The sequence below is a fragment of the Archocentrus centrarchus genome, assembly GCF_007364275.1.
Source record: "Archocentrus centrarchus isolate MPI-CPG fArcCen1 chromosome 18 unlocalized genomic scaffold, fArcCen1 scaffold_23_ctg1, whole genome shotgun sequence".
Taxonomy (NCBI): Eukaryota; Metazoa; Chordata; class Actinopteri; order Cichliformes; family Cichlidae; genus Archocentrus; species Archocentrus centrarchus.
In genome coordinates this window covers 5,279,337-5,293,618 of record NW_022060145.1, presented here as the reverse complement: position 1 = coordinate 5,293,618, position 14,282 = coordinate 5,279,337, and the positions used below count along the sequence as shown (strand labels likewise).

Here is a 14,282-nt window from a genome sequence, read left to right as displayed (position 1 = left end):
TGATGGTTTGTGGTAATATACTGTATGTGACAGATAAATCGGATGTTTGAAGAATTATTTTATTCCACTGCGCAAGGTTGTCCAAGTACTTTTATGAACAGAAAATGGATTGATATACAAATAGAAAAATAAAGGTAGGTTTTATACACCACAGGCTTCCAATTACAGCAACGCAGTACAAAGAGGGTTTCATTTTTTTTTTTTTAAACTACCAAAGACACATTGTAAGACACATTGTATAAGGCCTCCTTTATTTAGCCAATCTTTGGCAGTGCATTGACTTTAGACACTGCCAGTGCAAGATAACAGATTTACACCCATTTAACAAGTAAACTTGTACTGTATGCATATGGTATTTTCTCTTAAGCTGCACTGTTAGCAGGCCTGGCACTTGTCATAATTTCTACTAATGAGGTTCATGCTATTGCTCAATACTGCTCCTATCACCCACAGCTCAGGAGATCAGCTATAAAAGACTTCAGGAATATATAAGCTCAGCAGCTGGTTTATTAGATACACCACCCACCAATTTGTGAAAATGGATTGCACCCGCTGACAGTGACTCATATGGCTATGGTATTATATATAAACTAAGATGCTACCTTTAAGTAAAATAAAAGTGACTGAGCTTAGTACGACATTACCAGTTTAAAGTGAACAACTTCTATGATGGTTGCTATTTGGGCCTTTCACACATCTCCTTCAGAGTCCTTAGTTTCTGGCATGTGACCCTGATTTTCTATCCCGGATCAAAAAGGAGTCCTACTGTTACAAATCTGACAACAGCATCAAAATTTTAGCCCTGCGACAGACAGGCGACCTGCACAGGATGTTCTGTGCCTTCCTGGCACAAAATACTTGCTATGCAAATGTTTGGCAAGTACACTGTGAACCATGTTTAGTTATTTTTGTTTGTTAGCATCCTAACAGTTCCTAATTACTATGCATGTTTAAAAAAAAAAAACAAAAAAAAAAAATAAATGTGCTTTTGAGGTTAATTTTGGAGCCACATGTTGACACAACAGAAGTCAGGAAGGTGACCGGCGTCTGCACACGTCTACATCTCTTGGCATCACCAATGACTTTCATGGTGACTCATCCATTAATTGAGATATTTCCGTGTTTCAGCATAATCCAAGCTAACAGGTGAACTTTTAAAAGGAAAACAGCATCACATCCATTAAGAGTGCTTTTTAAAGCTGGCAGGCTCTAATCCCCGAAGAACCAGAGATGCAGACTGCTGGACATGCTGCCAGTGTTTAAGGACTTCTGGTTAGCTCACAAGACTATAATGTCACATACAGCACTGAAACATAATGCAACTGCTAAAAGCATCCACAACGAGGAATAAAAATTGATGTGGAATCCCCAAGACAAATGCTGACATTTCCAGTTTATTACGGCTTAGTGGTCCTCAAAACAAACATTACATAGACCTGGCTCTCTGCCGCTATAACCCAACTTCTGTCCTAATCTTTCTCCCCTCTGCTTTGCAATTAAACACAAGTGCAACCCAAGGCATTAAAATATTGGAAGCACAATTTGGCTCTATTTTTGCTGTGCTGTGTACAGTCATCAATCAAAAAGACTAGCTAATGAGGTACTTTCTGCCAGCTTAGATGTCCTCCAACCTTCCTTCTCTCACTCTGTGTAGCTGAATCCTTGCTCTTGACCTTTTATTGTTGAACCTCATCCCCGAAAACAAATGATTTCTGCTATAATTGTCTCTAAGACCAGCACAAGTGAAATGGCACACACACACACACACACACACACACACACACACACACACACACACACACACACACACACACACAGAGATGCAGATGCATTTGTTCACACATGCCAGCACATTAATGCGGATACAAAATGAGCTCACACTGGCAGAGTAGATGAGCTCTGAAGTCATGCTGCTGAAGCAAGAAAACAGACGTTTGAACTGATCACGATCTATATATAAGGAAACGTGGATGATTCACTGTTCAAGTCTTACTTGCATTTATCATATAAATGAAATGTTACAAACTTTGTTTTTACCACCTGTAGCGTCCTCGCATCTCAACACAACACTGAAGAAATGAGGGCATATGTACTGGGACTGCAGAGCCTATACATACCACAGTTTCCTAGAAAACAGTCAGTGCTGGAGGTAGAGGTGTGTGTGTGTTGTTGTTCTCTGTACAACAGAGTTCTCTGCAGTGCAAAAACTATTAAAGAGATCCAATTCCCAAGGGGTTGCAGCGCTTGACTGTTGACCAATTTGCACACAAACATTGCCGCTCATCTGCATTGAAAACACCTCAATGCCAGTACCCAGATTTGCCTTCTCTTTGTTGCCCAGGCTGATGTTTCATAACTCTTACTTTGATATTCTTCACCTGCTTCTCCTGCTCTACAACACCAACTAACCTATGGCTAGATAAGAATGAGCTACACTGCCCAGAGCATCTTTATTAGGTAATTAAAGTAAATGCAGTATGCCTCGCCTCTGTTCTGAGTTGACGTCTACCTACAAAAACTCTGTTGTGTGTCGTGTGTGTGCTTTGGAACTTTTTAATTGACGGAGCCGGTGGGACTGCTAATTAGTGCTTTAACGTCAGGTGTGCTTTAGCTGTCAAATTTTTTTGTAAAAGTTTTTATATCATAAATGCAACATTCACTCTCCTCCAGAAGTATCAAAAGCAACAGTGAGGCCAATCCCTTTATTTTTGCTGTAGACTGAAAACATTTGGGTTTGACTAAAGGAAAAAAGAAAAAAAAAAGAAAAAAATCAGTATAATAAAAAGATCAACATCTCAGCTTTTATTTCCAGGTCATCTGGATCTAAGAGACAGTTCAGTAGGTAGCAACTTTTGTCTGAACCCACCCATTTTTATTGTGAGCAAAAATATAGGAACAGAAAAACTTAAAATAGACTAAAATTAATAAGACTTAATATTTAGTTGCAGATCCTTTGCTTGCAATAACTGCATCAAGCCTGTGACCCACTGACATCATTAAACTTTTAAATTCTTCTGTTGTGATGCTTTTCCAGGCTTTCACCGCAGCCTCTTTCAATTGTTTGTTTTTTGTTTTGTTTTTTTTTTTTTGGGGGGGGGGGGGGGGGGGGGGGTTTACTCCCTGCAGCCTCCTCTTTAGCAGGTAAAATGATCTATAGGGTTTAAGTCTGGAGATTGGCTAGGCCAGTCTAAAACTTTCCACTTCCTGCCCCTGATGAATTCTTTGTAGAGTTGGCAGTGTGTTTTGAATCATTATCTTGCTGCATGATGAAGTTTCTCCCAATCAATTTGGTTGCATCTTTCTTTAGACTTCTGAGCTCATTGGACTGCTGCCACCACGAGTGACATCAATGAAAGTTAATGAGCCCGTCCCAGAAGAAGCCATGCAAGCCCAAGCCATGACACTGCTTCCACTGTTTCTCACAGATGAGCTCGTATGTTTGGAATCATGAGCAGATCCTTTCGCTCCCCAAACTTTTTCCATCACCTTCACCTTGGTCAAGATTAATCTTTGTCTCACTGGTGCATAAAACTTTGTCCCAGAATTTCTGAGGCTTGTCTCTTCCTTCATGTTCTTCTTGCTAATTAGTGGTTTGCATTTCCTGTTGAAACCTCTGTACTTCATGAAGTCTTCTGCGAACAGCAGACATATCTTCACTCTGGAGGTTGTTGCTGATGTCACTAAACAGCCGTTTTAGGATCTTCCTTTACAGCACTTACAATGTTTTTGTCATCAGCTGCTGTTTTCCTCGGTCTACCTTTTCAATATCTGTTAATTAGTATACCAGTGACAACTTTCTTCTTCAGGACATTCCAAACTGTTGTATTGGCTATGGCCAATGTTTATGCAATGGCTCTGATTGACTTGCAGTCTTCTCTCAGCTTCACAGTTGCTTGGTTTTCACCCACAGACAGCTCTCTGGTTTTCATGTTGGTTACTCTAACTATACATGCACAGTCTGCACCGGCAAAACCCAAATCTGAAACTGAAGGTAGACACTCAACTATTTGTTTGAATAATCAATGTTACAGGACACACCTGAGCAACAAAATACACCTGGCAGTCACACGTTCCAATATTTTTGCTCACAATAAAAATGAGTGGCTTCAGACAATAAGTGCCACCTTCTGAATTGTGTATCAGATCCAGATCTAAATACCTGGAAATAAAAGCTGAGATGTTGATCACTATTGTGTCTCATACTGATTTTTTTTGTGTGTGTCAAACCCAAATGTTTTCAGTCTACAGCAAAAATAAAGGGACTGCCCTCACGGTTCAAATACTTTTGGAGGAGAGTGTACGCAGCCTGGTTAAAAACTTGACTGGCAGAATGGTTCAGGATTACTTTTCCTCAAACCAGCTGCATGGTTAGGGAACAAAGTTACTTTGCCATACACACACACACACACACACACACACACACACACGAAGTATCTTCAGGTTTCACAAAGCCAAATTTAAGACTGTTACCCCTTTTTTTAACGCTGCATACATGTGATGTCCGGCTCTAAAAAGAAACAAAAGCAAACAGTTTTTGTTTGAAGATGAGTAATAAAAAGGGTATTTTTAAAAAAAACAAAACAAAAAGGGAATTTTAAGGATTTAGGTCCTTGTGTCTGTACAAACTACTCCTCTAATCCCAAAAATGGAAATACTGTACAGTGCACAACTGGGAGGTGGAAAGTAGTCTGTCATTTTTATTAGTCATTCTTCCTAGAGCTGGCTCACAGGCATCTGGTGATTAACCTCTAGATGTCCTCCATTAAATAAATCCAGATAATAATTGGAACAAGGTGTACTTCTGCAACATCGTTGAACCACCAGCAATCAGCCTTCAGAGGGAACGTTTCAGACTACAAATCCTAATTAGAAAATAATGGCCTCTGAGTACTTAACAGGCTCTGTCACAACACCCTCACCATGTCTTTCAGGAATACTTTTCATTCCTCAGTGTGGTGGGAACTCCTCTAAATTGCTCATCTTTAAATGTGAAATTTTGAGATATCATAGTGTGACTGACCTTTGCTTTTCTCTCATCAGTGAGAGTTACATAGCAATAATCCTTCAGTAGCTTCCCCGTCGTCCCTCCTCACCAATATCAATTCATCTATCCGTGTCTCACCTGTCACTATACCCCATTTGACCATATACTCCATATACAGTACAGGGATTATACACTGCCCAAGCCTTCTGTCCTCCTTTCATAACCCTCTCCTTCCATGGCCCTGTCCCTCCCTCCATCCCTCTCCACAGAGTGTGATAATACAGGCCTAATCCCTCTCTTCTCTCAATCCCTCCATTCAATGAAAGAAAGGATATAAGCACATTACAAATCTCATTACTAAGCTTTAGGTATGCCTCTGTGCATGCCTGTGCTGCATACACCTACCTCATCAGCTGCACATACAGTAGGTATGTGGGGGGGGGGGGGGTGTACTCAAAGGGTCTGTGTCTATAGCATTTGCTCAAGCATGTGTCAGTTGTGTGTGATTTAATGCACACGTGTGTGTTTGCTTTCCGGCAACGAGAGGCAACGATGGCCTTCAACAGAAAATCTGCATAAATGAAAATAGCAGAGGGTATGCACAGAGAAACGCACACTCAAATGCAGATATGCACAAACACCACAGAGTGTGTCCTATTCTGCTCCATTCCACTGTGCATGTTTTTTTTTTTTTTTTAAAAAGATGTCAGGTTTGATTAGTTATGCCTGATTATGATTCATAATATTCACATTATTTTGCTATAAATTCATGTTTAGTAGGCATGCTGGGGTATGTGCTGAGGCAGAACGGGGTGCTGATAAACATGTCAGAGTAACACAGTTGACTATTTTGTTGCTGTCAAAAGGAGCAGCTGCATAAACTCATGCGGATCGTGCACGGAACAAATTTACACCTGACAGCTCATTGAGAAAGGATGAAAAAGTACATCATTGCAGAATGACCCTGGAGATGAGACTGATTCAAATAAGCCTTTTGTTTCATTATCTCTATAAAACTGAGAACATGTAATTTTAAAAATAAGTATTTAAACAATATTCCAGCCGTGTTTTTACTTCACAAAATGTAGTTTAATACTGTAGATAGCCTTGAGGGGGGAAAGAGGGAGGTGGCTTCACTCCAGAGACCTAAAGTAGCTCATCAAAGAGCCCAGCTTGGCCGTTGGCCTTCCCTGAGAGACTACAAGCGTGCCGGTGCAGAGCAGGGTGAGAAGTGGAGAACTTCTGCCTTTCAGAAGCAATGAGCTGCACCTCTCCCTGCTGTATTCAAAGCTCAGCAGAGCACTCTGGGCTAAAACCCTTTTCCTCCCCAAGTGCTAAACTGAGCCATTTAGGAAGGCCTTCTGCCTACAGCCATAAGATCGTTCGACAGCCCATTTGTCATTCAGCCAGTGCTTTTATCCAAAGTGCCCTATGGATGCACAAGTGTTTGCATTTTTAGCAACGGTGCCTGCCCCCACCCCCCACGTAACACTTGCTGATGCAGTACCTCGTTAATTTAGTACAAATGTAATAAATTCAATGTGGGATGATGCATCCCTGGTATTTTTGTGGTAGCAGTTCTGGGACATTGTCTTGCGGGTCACAACCTCTCTTTTCTCATAACCTTTTCCCCCCTCTCTTTAACATTTTGATGACACTCCTCAGATGCAAGCTCAAGCTCCATTAAGCCAAATGCTTTTATGGTTTGGGACAATGTGTTATTGATTGCTGACAGAGGAAGAAGAAAAAAAAAAAAAAAAAAAAAAAAAGATGGAGGACTACCATCAGAGTTGACTGAATATTTTGTGACAGAGGGTAAATGGTGCACTATGACTGGTAAAACTGCTTTGGCTGACATACCCATGGTGACAGGAGGAATGACAGGGTCTGTGGAGGAGGGCTTAGCCTTGACTGGGATGGGCGTTGTTGGTCCATTCACCATCACGTGACCTGGATAGGAGCATAAAAATAGAGATTACAAATCAGATGGAGTTCTATAACACATCCAGGAGACCCTAAAAAACAAGCGAGTCAAAAACAGAGAAAGAAAAATCAATGAGGGTTATAAAACAGGAGCCCCAAGGCTATTATGGATTATAGTCCATCTTTGTGTCCTCCTACATTTGTGTTTTACACGTTTTCTGTACATTAGACATCCAGGTTCTTTCCCTTTTCTCTCTGTTTATTCTTTTTTTTAATTTTTTATATATATATATAAATTGAGGTTTGTCTTTTTGAACCCAAGGTTTGGTGGGAGCCTGAGATAATAAGGACATTTACCTATACTGGTCTTATCTGTAAGTTGGGCCCCTAATCTAAAAGTATCTAAAAAGATCAACTCTCCAGACAGATTTCACCTTTCCAAGCTCAGTTCCATATATTTGGTTGCCAAATTATTACCCTTTTAAACTCATATAGGCTTAGTTTTGTGGTGAAGTGCAACAGAGGCAACAGAGAATGCCTGCTAAAACTGCTGCCGACTGTGTTCAACATAACAATCTGTAATGACTTTGGTCAATCAATACAGAACATAAGAAAATGACTGAAACCACTAAACTGATTTTTTGGTTTCCACCTGTGTTTAAGTGTTTGCATATTATTCCCCACACTGACCAAGGTAGTGTAGTAGTTTCTGGGCTCGGTTCTGAGTGGGTTTGAGGTTGAAGAGTTCCTGGTTCTCGTCGATGAACTGGGTGTCCACTGTGGAGTGCAGGAACTGGTGGTTGGACAGAACGTTCTGGAGGAAAGGGATGTTGGTCTAGAGATGGAGAGAAAACAAAGAGGAGGAGAATGTGTAAACTGCTCAGTAAAGACACCAATAAAAGGGTTTTAAAGCATCTCTTTCATAAACTCGTGCAAGTTTCATAAAACACATGGTAAAGAAAAGCAAGCGAGCCAAGGCTGCAGTCCTATTTTGCAATTTAAAATCGCTTGAAAGGAAAGACTGCAGTTCTTCTGAAGAAAGTGTCTTGCTTGCTCGGTGTTAAACAGTTAAGCATACAAAGCATACACTACCTACATGTCGGTAAACAAGTTGTAACGCCATTAAAACATTTTAATAACGCAGTACTTCAAACAATCTCAGCGTCAACAGATAAACACACGTGTGAGGAATGGGGAGAAAAGTCAACTGTAAAACCAATTACATTTTATTTCTATTTTGCAGTTGTTTGCCTGCCTCAGATGTATTGTATCGCCAATTAAGCACTCTAAATTAGCCAAGAGAGGGAGAATGAACAAGGGAGAACATACAGGAAAAATATATAAAATGTTGGAATTGATTTCATTTCCCCCCCCCACCCCACCCCCACCCGCAAGCCTGTCTTAATGTGACTCGACTGCTTTGAATTGTTGTAAGAGGCACAGAAAGTGAGGGTAAAAAAGGGAAGAGTGACAGAAAAAGGAATGGGAGAGAGATTAGTAGAAAGAAAAGCACAAAAGAGGAGAGAGTTGGAGGGACTGAGTGAAAGGATGTGTTAATATATTCCTGAAGCAGCTTTAAACGTGTTTATCGCCGTTTAAGGGAGGAGGAGGGGGGGGGGAGTCAAGGAATGTAAACTGTGTGAGAGATTATTTCTCCAAGTTTGCCAAAAGTGTCTTTGCATATGACCTGATATGGAGTCTTAAGTGACATTTAAAAAGGAAAACCTCAACCACACACACACACACACACACACACACACACCCACCCTTTAAGTATATGCCCCCTTTAAATGAAACCCACAGATGGACCTAATTTACAGCCACAATTTGGGCATTTAGATGACAGTCAAAATCAGACTGGCTTCAAACGACTGCAGCAGCACAATCACTCAGGAATCATGTAATTGGGAGATGGCAGTTGAGCAATAAACACACACACAGATACAAACTCCATTTTGAGTACTGAGAGAGAGAAGGATGTAAGAGAGATCATTGTGCCTGGGCATATAAAGCACATGCTAGTCATGCCATTAAAGGCAAAAGACGACGGATGATTACAGCTGGAATTGAAACTGAAGGCAAGAAAAAAGCAAAAAGTATATTTTTTTTTATATTTACATGAATGATGGCATTATTTCCTTCAAAAATATTAGAAATAAAACAAAACTGAATAATATGAACTGAAATTGAGGGGAAAAAAAACCCTCCACATGATCACATCCCCAGCAAGGGAAAAGAGGATTTGTGTTTTCTGAGTTATACGGGCACAAACACAAGATGACACTGCAGTCTTAGTCGTCTACTACAGGGAGCAGAGCTGGAGAGAAAAAGCGACAAGAGCTGGAGGATTCACATGGCTGTGCTGCACTGCCAAGCCTTGGGCTACAAGCTGTGGACCAAAACAAAAAGGGATTTTCGCCCAGTGCTATCACTGCAGTAAGACTTCAAAAACCTGTGGCCCTTTTTTCCCTCTTCCATTTACAGAATCTGCCAACAATAACTGCATTAAACTAGATCATATGCTGCTCCCTCACATACTAGTCTCCAAGCAGCTTTGTGAAATCTGGATATTGTTATGTAATACATTTTTATTGGATAAAAATCAAAGCTCGAGTACAGCCAAACACAGACTGGCAGACTCAGTATGTTTGATTAAAAACAACATATTAGCTAAAGAACCAAATGTGTTTCATGTCATTACAGTGTTTAAAAAAAAAAAAAGAAAGAAACCTGCAGACACCACACATCGGTGTGGTAAGTCGTGACACTACCATCAGCAGCAGCTTAACTTAGCATAAAGATATAAAACAGGAGAAAACACAAATCTACCTGGTTTAGTCAAATTTGTAAAGGTGAAGCAAACCTGCCTACCCCTGATTCTACATCTGTGAGGTCTGTCTAATCTTGCTACATTTGGAAAGCGCAGAGAAACATTTTCCTCCAGTCTTTACACTACAGTAACCTGCCACCTACTTCCATCTTCATTTTGTTACAAACATGAGACGAATGTCATCCAATTTTTGTCAAAGCTGCAAATTAAGATCTTTCCAAACTGAACTTTAGACAATTAGCAGCTTATGTTTGGAATCTGAAATCAGTTTATGACAAGTGGTTGGAAAAAAAAGTATTTTATTAGTAACCATAAGGAGTTTTTTTTTTTTTTCTTTTTTTTTTAAATAAAAGGGCCCTGGGATATTTTTGGTTCACCTTGACAAGTTTGGAATTTTCAATATTTTTCAACATCTATTATTTATATGTGTAAACAAACTTAATAGTTTGTGTGGGGGGGGAGCAATCAAAAAAGTTGAAGCAAAACAGAAATGTGATGAGGCAGAGAGATGAGAGAAATATAACACCAACAGCTGTTACCAATGAGAGACGTGGAAATGATCGACAGAGGAGATTAACAACACCATTAATACACGGGGGTTTGTCCTTTTCCTCTCTGCTGTACTAGATCAATGTGTTCATTGTGAGGCTGCTCGGTATGCCTGTGGCTCTCTCTCACACACACACACAAATGCACAAGCAGTCCCTTCACTCCATTTCCCTTAATGATTTCTAATGCACACACACACACAAAAAAAAAGACAAAAAATACACACAAACACTTGGGCACTCCCTACCTACCACTTTGTCTCCTTTTGCACAAGTCTTCATCTCAGTAATGTCTCACACAAACACTCAGAGGCCCTTTCCTGATTTGGATGCCCCGACACAACCGCTGAGCTCCAGCTTTCAGAGCTGCGCGCACAGCATGCAAAACACGAAGGCTCACACACTTTCTTGCAAAGTGATGATAGCGGCTTGAGTTCCCAAATGCTTTGCATATTCTGAGTACCAGCGCACACACCCCTGAGTACAGTATTAGCTTGTAGTGAACACATCTAGAGCTAAATTCATGGTGAATTCATGCTCACTCCAATATAGAACAACTAAAATCTTGCATGCCTCTATGAAAAAAAACTGACTTCTTTTGGTACATGCTCAATAATATGCACCCCCCCCAGGAAAAAAAAAAAAAAAAAAAAAAAAAAGGGACATCTGGCTGTGTTCTCTCCTAACTTCCCCCCTTGCAGCACTTGGTTTATCACCACAAGAGTCTGTTTTATTGCTACTCTGCTCACAGCCGGTGGTTATCACTCTTGTTGCAATCAGCTTTACTGGTGACTGTCAAAGCAGCATTGTGAGCCAAGTATTGATATCCCAGGCCGTTGGCACAAATGCACGCTAGTCAGCTCCATCACCACCTTGCAACATTTTGTTTCAGTAGGTTTAATGTAATGCCAAATTATTTCTAATTCATGTTAGTTTCTGTTTTGGGGGGTGGGGGGTGTCAAAATACTGAAATCCTTGCAGTCTTTCTTGCAATTGTTTGCTTCATAGGGAATGAGGAGCAGCCATATGTTAATCCAGATACAATTTACGTGTGATGGTAAAATGCAGTCTGGATATCTCGGAGAAGAAAATAAATTGTATCACCTGCTAGTTTATGCATTCTCGTTGTCTGCAACCTGTCTGCACTAAGATTGGATGTCATTTTTCACTAGCAGGTGAGTAGGTGGAGTGATGATGGAGAAAAAAAAAAAATATGCAGGTGTTACTGTGCTACAGTCCAGACTGCTCCTTGTTTATATCCTATAAATATTTTATGACTCTAAAATAGCAGGGGGTCACACTGAAGGGATGGTGTTTACACCTAGATGGGAAACAAACAAAAAAAAAAAAAGTGAAAATATAAAGGTGTTTTCACAGATCAGATCATATTCTGAGTGCAATTTACAGCTGCCATTTTTTCACCATCAAGATAGAAGTCATATTTTAGGAGTCACATATATCTACCATTTCATTACCCTGTTTATGTACAAGCTAAAGTCAAAAGACGCTGATCTAGTTAGACAAAGCTGTCCTGTGGCCTTTTACTCCTGTAACAACAACATGACAGAGAAAATGCTCTTTACCATTTCCCCCAACACTTCCCTAATTTTATTCTATTCAAAAAAGCTAATTAGGATCTTTCCAAAATTAACTTTATACAATTAGCAGCTTATGTTTGTATTCATTTTTTAAAAATATTTTGATCACATTAGCAAAGTGATTTAGGAATTATCTGTGCTGACACCAATTTCAGGACCAAATCTTGCATTCAGCTATACTCTTATTTCCAGGTTCAGCTGAGTCACAGATTTTTGCAAATGTGAAGTAAAAGAAGAACAGCAGCTATAAACAAACTAAAATCCTTCCTGTTGCAAGAGACATGGCTGTTCTATTATGCTGTCCTATGTTTGCTGAGATATGAAATGAAAGAGACATCTGTACAGTACTGAATCTGCTCTGTCTATGGTGATATCCTTTTATTGGTTGATTCAGGGTCCTGGTACCATTCTAGTCTTGTTGGATCTCAGTGCAGCATTTGACAGTTAACATTCTTTTAAAAGATCTAGAGGACAAAGATGGCTTGCAGAGTCAAGTTTTACACTGATTTTCCCTGATCTGAAAGACAGAACCTTCACTGACGGAATAATTTCTAAGTTCACTACATGTGGTATCCCTCAAGGATCCATTTCAGGTCCTCTTCTATTTTCATTATGCAAATGACCCAGCTCAGTTCAATCTTTCAGAAACACAATATTCACTATCACCGTTATGTGGATGACAGTTTTATCTACCTGCTACTTCTGACAAGGACTACTACAAAGAACCTCTGACTGGATGATCTAAAATCCTGGATAGCAAAAACTTCAACTACAACTGAAGGTTTTTTTTTTTTTGGCTGTCAAATTCCATTAAAAAATCCTGGTATTTGTAAGTTCCTTGACTTTTAACAACCAAATCAGCAGTGTTGTGAAGGACGCCTTTTTTTAAAAAACAAAGTGTTCCAAAGAACACACTGGCTGGCTTAAATGCTTGTTGAAGTATATTCATGTAGATGAAAGTAAGTGTTGAGCTTAGCAGTTAATATTTACAAATAGATTTGTACAGTAAAAAAAGAAAAAAGTTCTTACACAGGTACTGCGTAGAACTGTCTATATTTTATACATTACGTTTATTTCATTCAATATACAGAGGTGAGATAGCTGAGAGACAAATGAAAGATGGAAAAATTGACAGTGATTAAAAAGACACTATAAATTAGATATGCCCCCAACTTCTAAACACGACCCTCTTTGCACATTAGCAAACTAATTCTATTGACCATTGTTGACCCTGGCAAAAACCACAAAACTTGGACTTCTGGGACCTAAACTGTTTGACTCGCAGGTTACATATTCTTTAAAAAAAAAAAAAAAAAGTATAAAAGGTAAACAAAAGGCAGTAACTCCAGTATAAGAGAAGGTAGGGTTACGTTTCTTGTACTCTGCATTTGTAGTCTTCAACAGGTATCTATCCTCCAGGTTCTCATTTTTATCGTGTCGTTTGTCCATGCAGGTTTTGTAACCTGGGAATGTAAATGTGTTTGCTCAGAAAACACGACAGCTCAAATCCTGTTTTAAATGATCTAGATAAAAATGACTTGATATTCACTTCAAGAACTAAGAAGCAGCACAAAGATTATTTAACCACTGAGGCATTTACTTGCACATGAACCCAGTGACATTGTAGCTCATACAGTATAAATGGACAAATGTGACCTTGAGCAACAATTAGGGTGAAGACACATTAGGTCATCATTGTGTTTAAGTTTAATTAAATGACCATTACTCTAGGACGAGTGGTTGCTCCTGTGATGTGTGGGTGAGCTCACTGGTTCTTGCGCTTAAAATAGCATAGAAACAGCCTCTGGGTGGGAAAGATTAACAGAAACCTGCTTCATTTAATCAGAGCACTAATGAAATAATCAATCAATACAAGCTTAGATAACTAAAACAGTGCAGCATCCTATCAAACCCAACCAACAAGGATGCCACGGCAAGTTGAAGCTCTTCCACCAGTTGGCTTCTTGTTTTGATGCACTCCTCTTTGCATTCAGTCACAGATCACAACTGTGAGCATACACACACAAAAAAATAATAATAAAAAAAGTACTTATGGATGTAGAAGTATCCATAGAGATGTGATAAAGCATTCTTGTCCAACTCAAACTAGGAACTCAAAATGTCACTTCCTCCACTGAGACCCTGAATCAGCATGAATTACTATTCAAATCCCAAAGCTCAGCAATAAAGCTAAGATTAAGCTTGGTAAAATTCTGTTTCGAGGCAGGGCCACCTCACCCAAAAATCCTAAGGCTTGTCTGGTCTTGCTCCTGGTAAACATCAGGCTATCAGCATCTTTAAATACAGACTACAGAGCCCATTTTTTAAAAACACACCTGAGCTGATACACCACTTAACATTTCCTACTTATGAACACTTGCCAAATATTTTGACAGGAC

At 39.6% G+C, this 14,282-nt stretch overlaps 1 protein-coding gene across 1 annotated transcript in view; it reads right to left on the bottom strand.

The window, feature by feature from the left end:
* The window catches only part of pcxb (pyruvate carboxylase b), a 309,723-nt gene that overhangs the window by 58,620 nt on the left and 236,821 nt on the right, over positions 1-14,282 (bottom strand). The window contains exons 13-14 of the mRNA XM_030722659.1: positions 7,598-7,742; positions 6,845-6,934 (exon numbers count right to left, since the gene is read on the bottom strand). Coding sequence (XP_030578519.1) covers positions 6,845-6,934; positions 7,598-7,742 — 235 coding nt within the window. The remainder of the gene's footprint in view (positions 1-6,844; positions 6,935-7,597; positions 7,743-14,282) is intronic.